The sequence below is a fragment of the Notamacropus eugenii genome, chromosome 1 (assembly GCF_028372415.1).
Source record: "Notamacropus eugenii isolate mMacEug1 chromosome 1, mMacEug1.pri_v2, whole genome shotgun sequence".
NCBI lineage: Eukaryota > Metazoa > Chordata > Mammalia > Diprotodontia > Macropodidae > Notamacropus > Notamacropus eugenii.
In genome coordinates, this window is record NC_092872.1 from 140,224,712 (window position 1) to 140,242,331 (window position 17,620).

Consider the following 17,620-nt stretch of genomic DNA (forward strand, 5'->3'; position numbering starts at 1 on the left):
GATGGAAGCTCCAGCTGCAGCAGTTTGATGCTGTTGGGGTCACCTATGGGCAAAAGTAGAGATGCTGGTACATAGAGCGATTGTTGTGGGCCCTGTTTTATCCAGTAACGGCCCAGATTAAATTCGTTGATCCAGACTTGGCCCTTGGTCCAACCTTGAAGGTATAAAAATGTGTCCCAGGAAGGACCTGGGAGTCAAAAAGTTACAGAGTAGAAGGCAGGGCCACAGGTAGATTTCACGTCACACTTTTAGGTCTCAAATACTCTATTCTCTGAGTCCATAAAGGCATCACCAGTTCAGAGGAAAGAGCCTCCAGTCAGTGAGGACAACTTTCCCCAGGATTAAAGGCTATTGTATCAGGCCCTTAAAGTCACTGATATTGAACCCAAAGCTGACCTTCCCTTTATTGTCCAGCAGCACATACAATCTGGATCCCAGCTGGTGGGTCAAGAACAGTGTTTCTTCTTCATCTCGTTCCATAATCCCCTGAAATACCCAGTCCAGCATCACATAGGCATGGTCACAGATACCATTGTTCTAGACCCAAAGTCAGATTGATTTTGACAAGTTCTGGGGCAGCCATGTCTGGTGCAGTAAGAAGGTGTAATCCTGCTTGACTCAAAAGTTAGAAGTGAATGAGTTCAGATGGGCTCATTGGAACATAGGATATATAGGAAGTTCAGCAGGTTACCACCCAGCTTCAGGGTCCCAGGTCCTGACTTCATATTAGGGCTAGGGAGGATTAAGGGCCCCAAGGGAAGTTCCTGGAACTTGCTGATGACACTTTTTATGGCAAATAGTTTGGATGGCAAATAGCTGGGGTCCCCAGCTTCAGAGATGGGTGCATCATAATCATAGCTGGTCATGACTAATAGGTAGACCTTCTTCCAATCAGCACTGTTTTAGTACCCAAAGTTGGTGCCACCATGAAATATGTATGTTCATATGTGCCCCCAACTCCAGAATGTCCTGTTATACACTGGTCACAGACTTTACATCCTCTGTCAAGTGATTGTGACCCCAGTAGTCCAGCTAGCCCATATAGTACTCTGAGTTTACCAGGGGCTCTTGGGGCTCATTTCCACTGAATGGCAAAGATCTTGGTCATGTTGTCAGCTGGGCCAAAGTCCACAGTGGAATAGAGTCCCTGTAGGGTACCACAGCTGAGCTCTTGAGGCCCATCACATTGATCATGTCCAAAAGTTTTTTTTCCTTCTGCATCTTTAAGTCCATCAAGGAGATGGGTGCATAGACCATAATTAGTCCTCTTGAATCATATTTAATAATTGCAATCATCACAGATTTTGTTGTTTTTATATATTGTTACTATATAAATTGTTTTCCTCTTTCTTCTCACTTAAATATGTCAGTTCGTTCTAGTCTTTCCAGGTTGAATTTTTACCTAGTGAAATCCTAATTTTTATCATCTGCCAGTTTAACAATGTAGGATAAGTGGAACTAAACTTTAGAGAATAAATAAGTTATTCCAATGTAACTACTAAAACTATTTTTAAGCACCTGAATAGTTAGAGAAATCACCTCATCAGCCTAGAATAGGAAGTTCGTTAAAGGGTCAAAAATAATTTACAACAATAAATCAGCCTACATTTTCTCCCCATTAAATAATGAACTGTTTTCTAATTATCCCCACTAAATTGTCAACTGTGTCTCCCATTTGTCTTCTTCTTTGTCCTCAGATGGCCACTTTTCTGGTTCTGGCACTGATCTGCTCTCAGTATTCCAATAGCCTCCTAATTCACCTTCCTGCTTCAAGGACACCCCTTTCCAGTACTTCCTCAGTGGTTGTCAAAGCAATCTTCCTAAAGCACTTGGTTGGCTTAACATGTTGCTCTCCTGTTCAAGAAATTTCAGTGGCTTCCTACCACCTCTAGGGTGTATTATGCATTCCTCTGCTTGGTATTTAAAGTCTTCCACAGTCTTGCCTTAGCTACTTTTTTCCAGACATTTCACATTACCCACCTTTATAAACTCTCCAACAAAACTGACCACTTTGCTGTTCCCCAAAGTTGGCAGTCCTCCTATCTCAGTACCTTTGCATAAGGTTTCCCACATGCTTGGAATTGTCATCTCTGCCTCTCAGAATCCTTAGCTTTCTTCAAGAGTCTTATCAGATGTTACTTCCTCTAGAGAGCTTTACCTATTCCCCTAGGTAGCACTCTCTTCCTTTTCAAATTGTATTGTATTTATTTATATGTTACATCCATTAAATGTAAGTTCTTTAGGATAGACACTTTTTCCTTCTTGGCATTATATTATATCCCCAGTGCCCAACATATAGCAGAAACTTAATAAATATTTGCATTGAGCTTTTTTTTTTTTTAAACCAACCTCAGTGCTTTGAATAGGGACTTAATATTTGTGGAATAAAATAATTCCTGCAAATAAAGAGAAAAACTTAAAGGAAATCAAAAATCAGGCTATACTTTATATCAAGATCTTGATGTCTCTACGTTTATATCTCCCAACTCCAATAATATAGAAAATTTCTTTCTTAAACCTGTGTCAACAGCCTATAGAAAATGGAGAATGAGGGGTGGTAGGAGAAATTTAGTTATAATAAGTTATGGTTATAATAGTTTCTTATTTAAAAAGATGATAAAAGGGGTAATTAAGACCTCTCAGCTCTAAGTTGCCCAAACTGAACATTTTTGGCTAAAGCAAGAGACTTAGGCCAGCTAAAAGGAAGTAACAAAGATTAGTAAGACAGAAGGTAGTATCTGGGAGCCATGCCAAATGGTCCTACCTGAAATAAGCTATATCTCTCATGGTAGCAAACAGCTCTAAGCTAGAAGCTTTATCTAAGTCAAAGGGAATGCTAGTTGGGGAGTATTCATATATACCATAGTTCTTTTCATCACAAAAAGTGCAGTAGGTAGGTAGTTGCCAAGTTGCAAATTGAAATTTGATACAAGAAAAATAAATTTCTAATAGTTGAGACTGTCTAAAAAAAAATGGGAGTCAGGCAGTTGGCACTCACAGGAAGTCTTCAAGCAAAAAAAAGATGGATGACCAGTTGACAGGTATGTTGTAGAAAGGATCCTACTTGAAGTAGAAGTTGGAAGTCCTCTGAAATAGTAAGGAATTTTACATTAGTAAGTGTGAATGTTTCCAGATACTTAAATGTTTTGTGGCAAGAGTGCTTTGGCATCTGTACCTTATAACAGGTTTTTGTGATGCAGAGAAGGCAATATGTACCCTGAGTCATTTGGATGGTACTAAACCTGGACTATTTCCAAGGAAGCTGACACAGATGATTAGGGGTTTCTGCTTTTCATGCTTTAGTACACTGATTAACCAAAAAGGTATAATAGTGGCCTGAAATTGTTTCATTTTCAGTTATTAAATTGGACTTAGGATGTCATTCACTGTTTCTTGTTACAGCTACATCTTAATTTTTTGAATTCTTTTCCATTCTTTCATTGAGCCCCTACTACATACAAGACTCTATGCTCCTAGGATCTGTAGAAGACACACAAAAGATAGTGCCTGCATTGTTATAATCAGCTGAGGTAAAACTGTAAATTGATAATTCAGTTGCACAGAGTAATTGTTGCAGAAGTTCACAGGAGAACTTCTGCCTTGATTGACCAGAGAAGGGTATATGGAGGAGTTTGGATTTGAGTTGTTCCTTGAAAGATAGGTAGAATTTTAATAAGCAGTAATAGTGGTGTGGGGAATAAAGTTAGGGGGAGAATATGTTTAAAGGTAGGAGATAGAAAGGCTTAAGGGACTGAATTTAATAAATAGTGAATTTCATGTATGTTCCTTTGGAGGTTTTTTAGTGCTTTTAAAATTTCTGTATTAAAACAGGAAATTCTGCTCAGTCTATCCAATCTGTCCAGCCAATTGCACAAATACACCCAGTTGTTGCAACTATAAGAACAGCACCCAATTGTGTTCATAATTTTTTTGATCTAGTAACTTCAGTTCAGAAGAACGTTAATGTAGTGATTACACAAAAGCCACCACTGAAAAATGCACATACACCTCAGCTGTCAGCCTTATGCACATGTCAGTTGCAGTATCAATCTTCGTGTTTTTTTAAAGATGGAAAAAAGAAAAAAAAACATCAATTGACAAACACAGATTTTGACTAAAGAGACAAGCAGCATAATGATGGTGTTTTTCCTGCCATAATTGCATATGTGACCTGTTTGGAAAAGTTGATAGACAAATCTGCTATTTTAATTTTATTCAAGAAAGCGAAGATATTGAAAAAATATTGGTGATTTATTCATGTTTGAATTATTAGAATGCATTCAGGATGTACAACTAAGATTTTTAAATGGGCAACAAATGAGTTAATTTTTATATGAAGCATATTATTTCATGTTAACATGTTACAAAATACTCAAAGAAGTCTGTAAAGCAATTATAATTACTATGGAAAGATAGTATTTATTTTCATATACTGCTGTGAAGCAGAAATGAATTTTCCAAGGTCATACACACTCCAGTGCCATGCTATGATTAGATCCTAGGTACCCCCAATTCATTTCAGTTTATGACTTTTATAGATACCTCAGTCTCCTTTCAAAAACTTGGATGAAAACCATTTTCATGTAGTTGTGTGGTATCTCATAATATTCCTTCCATTGTGGGCAGTGCATTTTATTGGAAAAAGCACTGAACTGGGAGCAAGGAAATCAATTCTTAACGAGGCTCTCCTCTCTAAACTTCCTGTCTGACCTTGGGCAAGGCATTTAATTTCTTTTGCCTTGTTTTCCTCTTCTATAAAAATGAGGGAGTTTAGCTAGCTTAGTCCCAAGGTCCCCTCCAGCTTGGAAATCTTGTAAAACCTTTTGACTAGATAATTTCCAAGACCCCTTCCAACTCTGATTTTTATGGTGCCTTCTATGATACTTGAGCAATGGCAATTTTTTGTTTGTGCAAAGAAATAGTTGTCCATTATAAAGGAATTTGCCTAAATTTCTTTATCATACAACTTTTTTTTAAAGTTTATGAAGGTGAGGTTTAACACATTTTAAAGACCTTTAAAATTTTCAGTAACAAATTAAACTAATTGTGCTAAATCCAGAGCAGGGCACTTAGCTTGCTGAGTTTTGCAAATGCGTTGGTGAAAACTTAGCCCCTGAGCATGTTATATTTTTTCCAAAGTTTATTTGCTCTGATTTGCAAATAATGTACTCTGACTTGCTCCCATCCCCAGATATAATGAGGTAAGAATTTTCTTGTGGAAACAGCATCATTTCATGAATTATTAGAGAATGAGTATTTTTAAAGAGTCATTCTATTTTCTGTTAGAGTTATGTCTCATAGAGCTGGAAGGGACATATTCAAAGTCCACTATTCAGATTTTAAAATTGTCTTTCATTTTGACAAAAAAATATTTTTTAATTATAAACATTCTAAATAAGTTTTTAGTAATGATTAGTATATTATGTTAGTGTGTATATGTATATATGTGTATGTTAGTATATCACACCAAAATAAAATTTTTTTTTACATTGAAATCATCATAGGTTTGAATGAAAGTTCCTTTGTAACGAAACGTCTTTCTACTTCTGAAGTAAACAGTGTTACTTCAAAGAAGCCCAAGTCCAATGAAGGTGTTGCTGGAACCCATCCTTCATCCCCATTCTCTTCAGTAAAGTCACCATCACAAAGTTCACCTTCAAAAGGTAAAGTGGAGTGAGCTGTGACTGCTATTAAAGTAGTAGGAAAAAACAGAAATTTTAAAGAAGAAAAAGGATGGCTCAATTATGTATTTTTAAAATTGTATGGCAACTTTAAATATATTTTTCATATTTTCAAACTAAATTTTTTTTGAGATATAAAATGATAAATTTGAATACTAAATATATTTAATACATTTTAGGTACAATTACTTCTACTAAAAATGGACCACCTTTCCCAAGAGCTTGTCCAAAGTGTAACATTCATTTTAATTTGTTGGATCCTTTAAAAAATCACATGAAGGTAAGTTTTTTATGGGACATAATTTTGAAATGATCTTCAGATCTCTGAATTTTTGTTACATGTATTGTTATGTATGGTTGGAGTTGGTTTTATCCATATCAGCTATAAATGTCTTATTTGACTGTTATGGTCACTTATGGTACATGATAACAGATATTTATAAATATAATCATGATGATGAAGCATCTGACTCAGCAAAAAAATGTAATGTCAGTGTTATAAATGGTTTTATTGTTGTAGGTGTTACTATATTCTAATTTTCCAGAATATGAGTGGCATCTATGGAAAGTCTGTGTCATTAATCAGAATATTCAGTTAAATTGAACACCCTACTCTATGATGAATGACTGCATTCAATTGATTATTTGGTGTTTTTGAGGGTGATTACTTGCATCTGATTTTATTGATCTAGCATTCACTCTACTGATACAAATGTAGATTGAAACCCTTCTTCATCTTCTTATCTTGGACAATTCCTGTGTGTATTTTCACGTAAATCCTCCTGAGAGGATCTACCCAATCTTTACGCTTACATATCAAGGGTCCCATTACCACTGTTGGCTTTCAGTCTCATTTATATGATTGGCCCACCTCTTTTCCTGCAAGTCTTCAGTAATATTTTTATAACACTTTCATGCCTAGTTATTATTGATGCTATAATTCAAAAAATATTTGTATTTAATATTTATATTGCTGAGAAAGATGTGTTGAAGTAACTGACTAGGAACGATAAATATCTTTTTGATATGGGAGCATTATTAAGATACCAATAATGAAGACTGGAAATGAAAGATTTATTTAAATGCATGAGATTTTTGTAATCTGATTTATATAGTAGAATATTCAAAACAGTATTCCTTTTCTAAATTATGTAATGCCATGCAATTATGAACCTCATTGTTTATCAAGATGCAGAAATATTGCCTTTATCTAAAGAGTTAAAACCCCCAAACATGTTTTGTGTCATTGAATAAGAATAGTCCTAGTCTCTGTTTTAAGTGAAATATTGTCTTCTGGTGATTAATTTTTCAAAAATAATTTAAGACTTTGTGTTTTTCTTTTAGTATTGTTGTCCAGAAAGGGTAAATAACTTCTTTTGGGGATCTAATAAAACAGAATTTTCAAGTACAGCAAGTAAAAATAAGATTGCTGATGCTGATAAAGGAAAACTGATCATGTTAGTTAATGACTTTTATTATGGGAAACATGAAGGTGATAACCTACAAGAACAGAAGACTCACACAACATTTAAATGCTTCAGCTGCCTGAAAATACTTAAAAATAACATTAGGTACGTAAACACTTGTATAACTATTGGAAAAATAGTAATACTACCTGACTGTAAGACATTTCTAATTGAAGTCTCTTTTGCCAGTATTGCCTTGTACTGTTGTAGACAAGTGGGTTTAACGCTTCCTACTATGTAATAAAAACAGCAGCTCTTGCCCAAAAAAACCCTTTTGTTTTCGTGTTCCTGCAGTTCAGGAACTTGACAGCTGAACCAATCCACTCCATTTCTTTTCCTTGTCAGACATGTCATGAAGGGCAAAAATCTGTTTTAATTTGGAGAAAACATAATTCTTTTTCCAATGTTGTCTATCAATAGGCTTATTCTAGCAATTTTCATAAAGCTTTTGTAGCTATCTTTGGAACATATTTTCCTTAATTTCATATAGACTATCTCTTTGATTTCCCACAGAAGTCTTTGATCTTCTTTTTACCCTCAGAATTTTGTAGTGCTTTTGTCATCCAGAGCTCATATTTAGTTCATCCTTAGTTCGAATACATTATAAATGTATTTGTAAAAAGAATAGGGTTTTCTTTTGCTTCATGTAGAACTTTAGCCAGGTTGTTTTGTTTTTCAGACTAAACTTCAGTGGGCGGAAAAGTCACACTACCTTTCAAATAGATGGGGGAACTTAACAAGGTTTCTTAACTTAATAGCATTATTTCTTCATCTGGACATGGATAATCATATGAAGATTAAAGATTTATGATGCTAACTGGAAGAGTGATGAGTTATTTAGATTGTTATATGATAGTTCTTCGATGTCAGATATTATCATTTTTATTATATATTCCCAGTGCCCTCCCCGCATGACATCTTTCCCAAAGTAGACATTTAATAAATGTTTTTTAAGTTCTAGTGTCAAATCATAATTATAATGACTTTCCTAAATATTTACTTATGTTCTTATTTTAAAAATCAGTTATAATTGGGATGTTGGAATAATATTTTGATTACTCATGAAAAGTATGTATTTAGTCAGCCTGGATATGGATGAAAGAAGGACCCACTAAAGCCTTAATTTGCCTAATTAAACTTACATTTATGTTATCAAATTAATAAGTTAAAATGGAGTCAAAATTAACTGGTAGAATTTTTTTTTAATCTAGAAAGAAAAGTAGGACATAATGACTTTAAATTTATCAGACTGTAAGTTCTTAAAGTAATATTTTATATTTCTGCCACACATTAGAGAGGCATCATTTCTTAGTGGCTAGAGGGCCAGTTAGGAAGACTTTGGTTCAAATATGGCCTCTTATACCTGCTGGCTGCATGACCCTGTGAAAGTCACTTAAACTTTTAGTTCCCCCAAGCAATCCTCTAGGAGTATAAGTGGAAGAAGAGTTGCTTATCTATGTTGAGAGAAAGGGTTTCATCACAGGGAGCTCACTATGCCAATGAACATAAATATCTGACTTCCACCCCCTGAATTCCACTTAACAATTTCCTAAAGCCCTTACATATCTTAAAGTCTCAACTTGTACTTCTCTCTAATTCTGCAAACTAGGCAGGGATCAATAAGGACTGGATCTATAATTTCACTGATGTAGAAAACTCTCAAGTGAAGAAAATTCCTTCCAACGAAGGTTGGCAGCACCTTCCTTGCAGAAGGTTTAGAGAGTTGTCTAGAGTATGAAGAAGTTAAGCATTGGAGTTTTTGGCCAGGATGTTTTACAGTCAGGGCTGGAATCCAGAGCAGTGTTCCTGGTTGCAGGCTGACTCTAGCCTCTATATCAGTATACTACCTCTCTGTAGGATGCAGTGCAAAAGTAAAATATTATTAAACCTAGCTATTACTATTAATATTCCTATTTCTCACATGAGGAAATGGAGGTTCCCAGAAGCAAGTGGCTTGCTCACTTGTGGCTATGAGGAGGCAAAACTAGTCCTAGAATATGGGGTTTTTTGGTGTGTGTATGGATTTTTTCCTTTTAATTCAGAAAAGTAGCATATGATTGTAGGCCAATGTAGACTACTTAAGATAGTAGTTCAGATTTTGGCTGTGAAAATCTTTACGAGTACATCATTCTGCACGTTTATCAAGCACCTACTTTATCAGCATTGTGTTGGGCATTGAAGATAGAAATTCAAAGAACGGAGTACTCCCTCCTTCTCAAGGGTCTTGCATTCTAACAACACAGCAGTTGTTCCCTTCAGAATTTTGCAGTATTGAACTCCTACATGTGGTACATATGACTTAGTTTGATCAATTGGACAGACTATCTAAAATCTGAGAATGTAGAATATATAACATATTGCAGAATGTTATTATGTTGGCTCTTCTTTTATCTTTCCCACTCCATTCTCATTCCTATTTTGAGGAGACAGTACAAAGTATTTTTTTCTCTGTATCATTTTACTCTTGGTAGGTCATTATTTGTTACCAGGTATATTTTTTGAAAACCATACACACAAGGTAGATTAGGAAACTTCTAAGTCCCAGATGAGCAGAAAAAGTCAGTTTAATATTTTGTGTGCCCAGATGAATTTCCTGAAATTATTTTTTTCTATAGTAATTAAAATGTTTTTCAAAAAACCGCAGAGAGTTTTTATGTAAGTCTGAGGAAAATTATCCTTACTATTCATCTAAACATTGGGGTATCATAGAAAATCATTTGTTACACTGTTACTTGATATTTTGATTGGCTTACCAACACAATTTTTGGAAATAATTTATGTTTATTCAAAGATACATATGTACTATTTGATTATTAATAGTAATTGGGGCAGCTAGGTGGTGCAGTGGATAGAGCACCTGTACAGGAGTCAGGAGGACCTGAGTTCAAATCTCACCTCAGACACTTGATACTCACTAGCCATGTGACCTTGGGCAAGTCACCTAACCCCAGTTGCCTCATCCTGGGCCATCTTCGGTCATCCTGATGAATATCTGGTGACTGGATTCAGATGGCTCTGGAGGAGAAGTGAGGCTGGTGACCTGCACAGCCCTCCTTCACTAAAAACAAAGTCAAGTGCAAGTCATGTCATTATTTCTTTAATGGCATGGTCTTCTTCAGCAACAAAGGACGAACATACATTAATAGTAACTAACATTCTTTACTTCCTAAAGAATACCTCTGGAAGATTATTTATCCTGTACTATACCTATATATATACTATATGTACTATAACCTCCTCTTTCCTTCCACACTTCGATAAAACCCTGTTTGATATAAAAATAAATTCAGGAATAAAATTTCCCAGGAGTGATGGTAATTCTACCTCGTATTTGCATTGTGCCTTATATTTTTCACAGCATTTGACATACTTATGCCATTTGATATGCACACCTGTTAACTGCTCTTATCAGACCAATAGTCATATTTTTTTGATTTCTAATAGCCACATCTGGAACTATTATGTTTTGAACCATAGCCCTGAAACCATTTTATAATATGACTTGGTCCTCTTTCTTCCATTTGCCCCCTCTTTTCCTTTTTATTACTAAGATACTTTAGTAAAAAAAGAAAAAGTAAATATATCAAATCAGCAGAAAAATTGTGACTAATTTAATTTCTAATATAGGCCTGACTTGTTTTAAAAGTTAAAGATAGTCTAACCATATGTGCATTTTCCTCTTTTTTTAAAAATTATTTTATTTGTTTTCAGTGTTCTACAATCACTTCCATATATCTTAGATTTTTTTTCCCCTCTCTCTCCCTCCTTCCACCTTACCTCCCCACTCCCTGCCTGAGACGGCATACAATTTTATATATAGGTTCTACACATACATTCCTATTAAATACATTTTCACCTTAGTCATGTTGGATAGAAGAATTAAAATGGGTGGAAGAAATCATAAAACAAAACATAATAAAAAAAAAATGGTCTACTTCATTCTGCGATTGAATTCCATAGTTCTTCCTCTGGATGTGGAAGGCATTTTGTCTCAAGACCGTTGGGAATTTTTTAAGTTCTTGCATTGCAATGAAGTACTAAGTCTCCCAGAAAAATTCCTCACACATTGTGGTTGTTGCTGTGTGCAAAGTTCTGGTTCTGCTCCTTTCACTCAGCATCAGTTCATATAAGTCTTTCCAGGCGTCTCTGAAGTCATCCTGCTCATCATTTCTTACAACACAATAGTATTCCATTACATTCATATGCCACAATTTATTCAGCCATTCCTCAATTGATGGGCATCTCCTTGATTTCCAGTTTTTGGCCACCACAAAGAGAGCTGCTATAAATATTTTTGTATGTGTGGGACCCTTTCCCATTTTTATGATCTCTTGAGGATAAAGACCTAGAAGCGATATTGCTAGGTCAAAGGGTTTACACATTTTTGTAGCCTTTTGGGCATAGTTCCAAATTGCTCTCCAGAATGGTTGGATCAGCTCACAGTTCCACCAACAATGAGTTTTAGTGTTCCAACTCTCCCACATCTTCTCCAACATTCATCATCTTCCTGTTTTGTCATGCTAACCAATCTGATAGGTGTGATGTGGTATCTCAAGAGTTGTTTTGATTTGCATCTCTAATCAATAGTGATTTAGAGCATTTTTTCATATGACTTTAATTTCTTCCTCTGAAAACTGCCTGTTCATGTCCTTTGACCAGTTGGGGAATGACTTGTATTCTTGTACATTTGACTCAGTTCTCTATGTATTTTAGAAATGAGGCCTCATTTTCCTCTTAACAACAGTTTTTCTCAAGAATCCTTTCCATCTTTGTTCATTCACTTTAACATTGCAAGATTAGCTTATTTAGTATTTAATAAACCACAGGAAATGAGAACAATTCCATTTTCCAAACATTCAGAAAGAATTTATTAAAAACATTCATTATATTCCTTTATCCCCTCTCAGAGTGCTATCCCTTATGAATAAAGAATTTTTTTTTTTAAAAAAAGAGTAAAAAACTCAGCAAAACCAATCATAAAAAAAGAAAAAAGAACAAAATAGAAAATGTTCTATACCCATGGATCCTTACACCTGTTTAGAGGTGGCCGGGTGGAGTGCCAGGGAGAGTGGTATAACAAGCATTTATTATATACCTGCTTCATGTCAGGAACCAACGATCTGAGGATAGTAAATGAAGAGCCCCTGCTTGCAAGCAGCTCATATCCTAGCAGGGCAAAAAGCAATGTAAGTGTACAAATAATAAACATATAAAGGATAAATACAAACAATTCCCGAGCATTTAAATTTGAGAGGAGGTACCTCCTATCAAGGGCATCAGGAAAGCTTCACTTAGAGATTGTTGATGTAGTTGCATTTTGAGGGGAAAGTGGCATTTTGGCTAATAAGTTTTATTTCATAAATCTCAAAAGTGAACGCAGGCCTGTTAACCTTAATGAAAAAGTCTTCTGGTTTTGAAATTGTGTCTGGACTTAAGTTTCAGCTCTACCACTTGTTACCTTTGTGATCTTGGACAAGTCTCTTTTCTTCATTGGACCTCATTTTTCTCATTAATCAGATAAGGGTATTTGATTCCATAATCTCCAAGGCCCATCCAGCTGTACACAAATGATCCTGTGAACTTTTTCTTTTAATTATTTAGTAAGTTCCTCTTCTGTTTAGTTACCTGTTTTAGACTTCTCTCAATGGTTACTTGTGTAGGCCGGCCCATTAAAAGTTGAGTTCTGTTGTTTGAAAAAATGGTACTATGAGGCCTTTTTTCTTTCCATATATGATTTTAGTCTGAGCTTTTATGCCCACCATTTTAGTGGCCACCAAAAACAGTCAGGGCTGTCTTATTCGTCTTTAATTAAGAAAGCTCAGATACCCATTCCCCTCCCTGGGAGAGCAGTGTTGCAGGAGCTTTGCTTTTTCCTGTCTCCTACTGGTAGGAGGAGTTAAATCCACTGATGTCAACTGTCATGACAACTTGGATACAGCTAATAGGTAAGAAATTATTTTATATGGATATGTTTTTCTTACATTTTTAGAAGGAAGAATTGGCAATTTATTTATTAGCTAATTTCTCCAAGTAAAATTGTTATACATTATACCCATATATCTAGTTTAGAATAGCACTTATATTTGCAGAAGACTTTAGGTATTAATTGGAAAATGTAAACCTCAGATTTAATGAACACTGTACTGCCAACCCTCTAAAAAGGGGGTAATATGCCACGGAGATACAAAAGGAGCATAATATTACTGCTTTCATTATTGCTTGTCATCTAAACTGATAACATCACATAGCTTCATAACAGTTTCCTTTAGGGGCACTAGGAGTAATCGTTGATAGTTTACGTAACCACAAATTGTTACTTTGATTGAATAGTCTTAGTTTCAAATGTAGGGGGGAATAGCTTCAGTAAGCTGTTTTATTAGGTATTCCCATTTGTATCTAGTCTCTGTCTGGCAGTGAAGTTCTTTTTCCTAAGAAGCCTTTTAGGGGAGCTGATACAGCAAAATGTAAACTGAAAAATGGGTGATGCCTACAAGGGGCGCAGTCTGCAAGTTAAGATGAAGAGTCTGTACTAACATTAAACCAATGTCATTAAATAAAACAAAAGGTTCTTGTAATTGCAGGCGTTAAAATTGCTGTTACGTATACTTAGAAAGAAAGACACAAGTGAAATACTAGTACTTTGTCTTTTAAGTAGCTGATATATATTGCATACTGTCAGGACCTTCAGAGTGTTTGTTCTTAAGACTTTGTAATTGCTAGTGGTGGATGGGGTTTCCTTCCTTTCAGTATTTTATCTTTTAAATTGTAAACAATATTTTACTTGCACTAAAGAAGGCCACTGGTTTTCTTGATTTCTTCTCCTCTACCCCTTCAGTATAATATATTAAAGATTTTTTAAAAGCTTAACTTAAAAATATTGAGTAAAACTTGTAGGTAGTATTTTTAAAACCAAATTAGCCAAATAAAGAACAAATTGGTAGATTAAAAAATTTTAATGCAGAAAAAAAAACTAGTGCTTATGAAAATGATCAAAACCATTAAATAACGATATAAAATCAATACCACTTTTTTTTAAAGCATACTGAGATTTAAATAATAATGCAAGCACATTTTCAGGAAAATAGCCTTACACATTAATACATTAATTTGTGAGGAGTGGTTTTTTTTTTTTAAACTACAATCTTGCACCTATTGACAATCACTTATAGGTTTATGAACCACATGAAACATCATTTGGAACTTGAGAAACAGAGCAGCGAAAGCTGGGAAAACCACACGACTTGCCAACATTGCTATCGTCAATTTCCCACACCTTTCCAGCTGCAATGTCACATTGAAAGTACACATACCCCCCATGAGTTTTCTAGTAAGTTACATTTTCATTTAAGTGCTGTATGTCATTTGGTTTGATATTCTGAAATGGGGAGACAAAATGAAGCAAATGTTTTAGAAAAATTAGAATATATAATAGCATTGAATTTCAAGGCATAATTGACTTTTGGCAGCTTTTCATTATGAATTATCTATAAGAAAGGGAGTCTTGTTTTAGTAAATTACATGAAGTGGAAGTTCCCTTACCAGAGCTAGCATATATGTCTGAGTCTGTGTTTGTATGTGAGCCTGAACAATTAGCAATGAAACAACTAAATAAGAAAATCCAGGTTCCACAACTTACAGATATTTTAGGTAAATTTTTAAAATAATGTCATTTGTACTTTTTAGAGGATTAATATGAATAAGTTATGTGTAGAATATTTTTTAAAATATGAGTATTATATCTTGAATGCTTTTTCTCTTTTAGCCATTTGTAAAATCTGTGAGTTATCATTTGAAACAGAGCAAGTTCTTTTACAACATATGAAGGACAATCATAAACCTGGTGAAATGCCATATTTTTGTCAGGTACATAAAAATTCTGTTACCAATTTGTGTGTTTCTCAGTTAACATAATTTTGACTGCTTTAGGAAAATATCATCTGTTAATGATTGGGGCTTATTTCTGTAGAGAGATAAGGTGTTGAACAGGTAATATCACTAGCATAGTGTCTTGTGCATAGTAGATTCTTAATAAAATTTGTTAATTAATTGAGAAGTAAGAATTGGTAACTGTCATAGGATATCTAAACCAAATGTCAGTATCACCTCAAAGCTCTTTTTTGTATTGTCTGCATTGTCTACAAATATTGACAACAACAAAGTGATACTAGGTAAAGAGAAGCTGCTCCATCAAATACCTATAATATAGCTTTCAAATAGAGGAAAATAAATAATAGTAAGATTATAGAATTTCTCACATGAAGTCAAGAGGACTGAAAATAGGAAAAGAACAGTTCTGACAGATTTATGAATGATCTATATATAACAAGTACCAAAGGATAGCTAGTGTTTTGTGCTATGGTATTCCTTTTTTTTTTTTTTAAACAATTCACACTGTTGGCATTACTCTCAGAAATAGAAAATGGGGTTTTGTTGAATAGTGAGTCTCATTTTAATGTTCCTTTATTGTAAGCTGGCTATGCATTTTTGATAATTTGATTTTAACTGTATATTATATATATATAAATGTTCAAGTTAATTGAATATTATTTTTATTTCTAGGTGTGTAATTATAGATCATCATCATTTTCTGATGTAGAAACACATTTTAGAACTTCTCATGAAAATACTAAGAACTTGCTTTGTCCATTTTGCCTCAAAGTTATTAAACTTGCAACACCATACATGCACCATTATATGAAACATCAGGTAAGTCAGTAAACATTCCTTCTTATTAATCCCATCTTAACTAAAATGTAAGATAATACTCAGTACATTTGTTTAAATAATGAGTTACAGGTAAAATTCTCAGTTAATGTAGGTAGTTAACATCCAGGTGCCTTGCAAGCCTACCCTGTAGTTATGATGCTATTAAATGGTAAAACTTTTTTAGAGTTGAATGGAAGGATGAGTCTCCAGGCATGATCTTTATGCATATTGTGTATTGGGGTGAAGAGAGTCGGGTACAGGAGGTGGGGGAAGGGAACTGATGATTGACCCAAGAAAGGGGTGGAGAAACAAACTTCATACAACAACATACCTGTTCTCCCCTTTCTAATCTCCTGTCTTCTACCCCCTTATCTCCCCCCCAAGAATGCTGTGGCACTATTAACCTAGAACATTTTTCCCTGAAGTTAGTGGCCAAAGTGATACAAATACTACCTTCCTTTGGAGTTTGGACTAAAGCAGTCACAGCACAGTATCATCTCCTTTCTTGTTGACTCCAACAGAATTTCTGTCTAAATCTGTTTGGGAATGGTATCACACCTACCCACTTCTTCCTTTTTTCATCCTTCTCCCTCTCTCCAACCCATTCCTCCAGCCTCTCAGTTTTTGGACCCTTCTTTTGAAGGGAAGAATAAGGTTAGGTTTATTCAGTTTAGGCCTTCCTCCAACATTGATTTGTCACCATCGGATGTAGATGTAGGATTTAGGGAGATTGATGAACTTGAGAATACTGTGTGGAATCACTAAAAAAGAATTTACACCACTAGTCTAATAGGTTTCATAGACCATTTCTGGTCACCATGTTCTCTCTAGTAGGTGCTCTACCCTTGTGTGGAGGATCCATCCAATTGTTGGAGAGAAGGAAATCAGCTAAAGGCATGGAGATAGTTCATCAGAACAGAGGTAGTTTGTGATTCATGTACGTGGTGTCAAGGAGAAAGACCCATTATTCCTAGTGAATAAGAAGTATCAGTGGTGGGAAACTCTTAAATTAAAGGCAGTGGGGGCCAGAGAAGCGAGTACTTGATTTAGCATCAGAGGACTTAGCTTGTAATCATAAAACTGGAAATTTTGGCACAAAAACCGAGATGAGAAAACAGATCATGTTTATAATCTCTATTAAGATCAGAGGCATATTATGGTTTGAATGTAGCTTTTAAACCCAAGGTTTCTAAACCTAGGGTTCTTTGAACTTATTTTTGTTGTTTATTTTGGTACATTTTCATAATACTTCAATATAATTGGTTTCTTCTGCGAACCTATGTTTTTCAAGATGTGCACTTAAAAACATATTCTGAGAAGGGGTTTGTAGATTTCACCAGAGGGCCTAAGGTTTCTACGTCACACACAAAAACGGTTAAAAATTAGTTTAATGTTTGGGATTAGTGTGAAACAAGGCTGGAAAGAAAGGTTGGGGCAAGATTTTAAAGGTCTTTTGGACTTTACTTTGGTAGGCAGTTTTCAGCACATTGATGGCAAAATTAATCTATGTGTAAGGAAAATTAATTTGGCAGCAGTGAGAAGGATAAATACAAGTGGAGACAACAAGATTTGTAAAGAGGCTATTTTAGTAGCCCACTTAGGTGTAAATTAAGTATTGAGAGTGGAATAAAATATGGGATCACAGGCATCAGATGGAAAGGAGCTTCTGGGAGATGGTCTGGTACAACATTCACATTTTACAAATGAAAAGGGAGCACAGAGAGATTGAAGTCATTTCTTTTCCAGGATTATGAGCTAAGAAGTGGC

The 17,620-nt window shown here is 35.0% G+C and overlaps 1 protein-coding gene and 1 pseudogene across 7 annotated transcripts in view; one reads left to right on the forward strand and one right to left on the reverse strand.

The window, feature by feature from the left end:
- Positions 1-17,620, forward strand: part of ZNF280D (zinc finger protein 280D) — a 92,608-nt gene that overhangs the window by 35,143 nt on the left and 39,845 nt on the right. For all 7 annotated transcript variants that reach the window (XR_011968287.1, XM_072615780.1, XM_072615781.1 and 4 more), the window contains 6 exons: positions 5,505-5,663; positions 5,861-5,961; positions 7,026-7,252; positions 14,317-14,474; positions 14,910-15,010; positions 15,707-15,853. Coding sequence is in view for 6 of the 7 variants with exons in the window: in XM_072615780.1 (XP_072471881.1) it covers positions 5,505-5,663; positions 5,861-5,961; positions 7,026-7,252; positions 14,317-14,474; positions 14,910-15,010; positions 15,707-15,853 (893 nt within the window). In the remaining variant the exon portion in view is untranslated. The remainder of the gene's footprint in view (positions 1-5,504; positions 5,664-5,860; positions 5,962-7,025; positions 7,253-14,316; positions 14,475-14,909; positions 15,011-15,706; positions 15,854-17,620) is intronic.
- LOC140529103 (beta-galactosidase-1-like protein pseudogene) lies at positions 252-2,073 on the reverse strand (annotated as a pseudogene).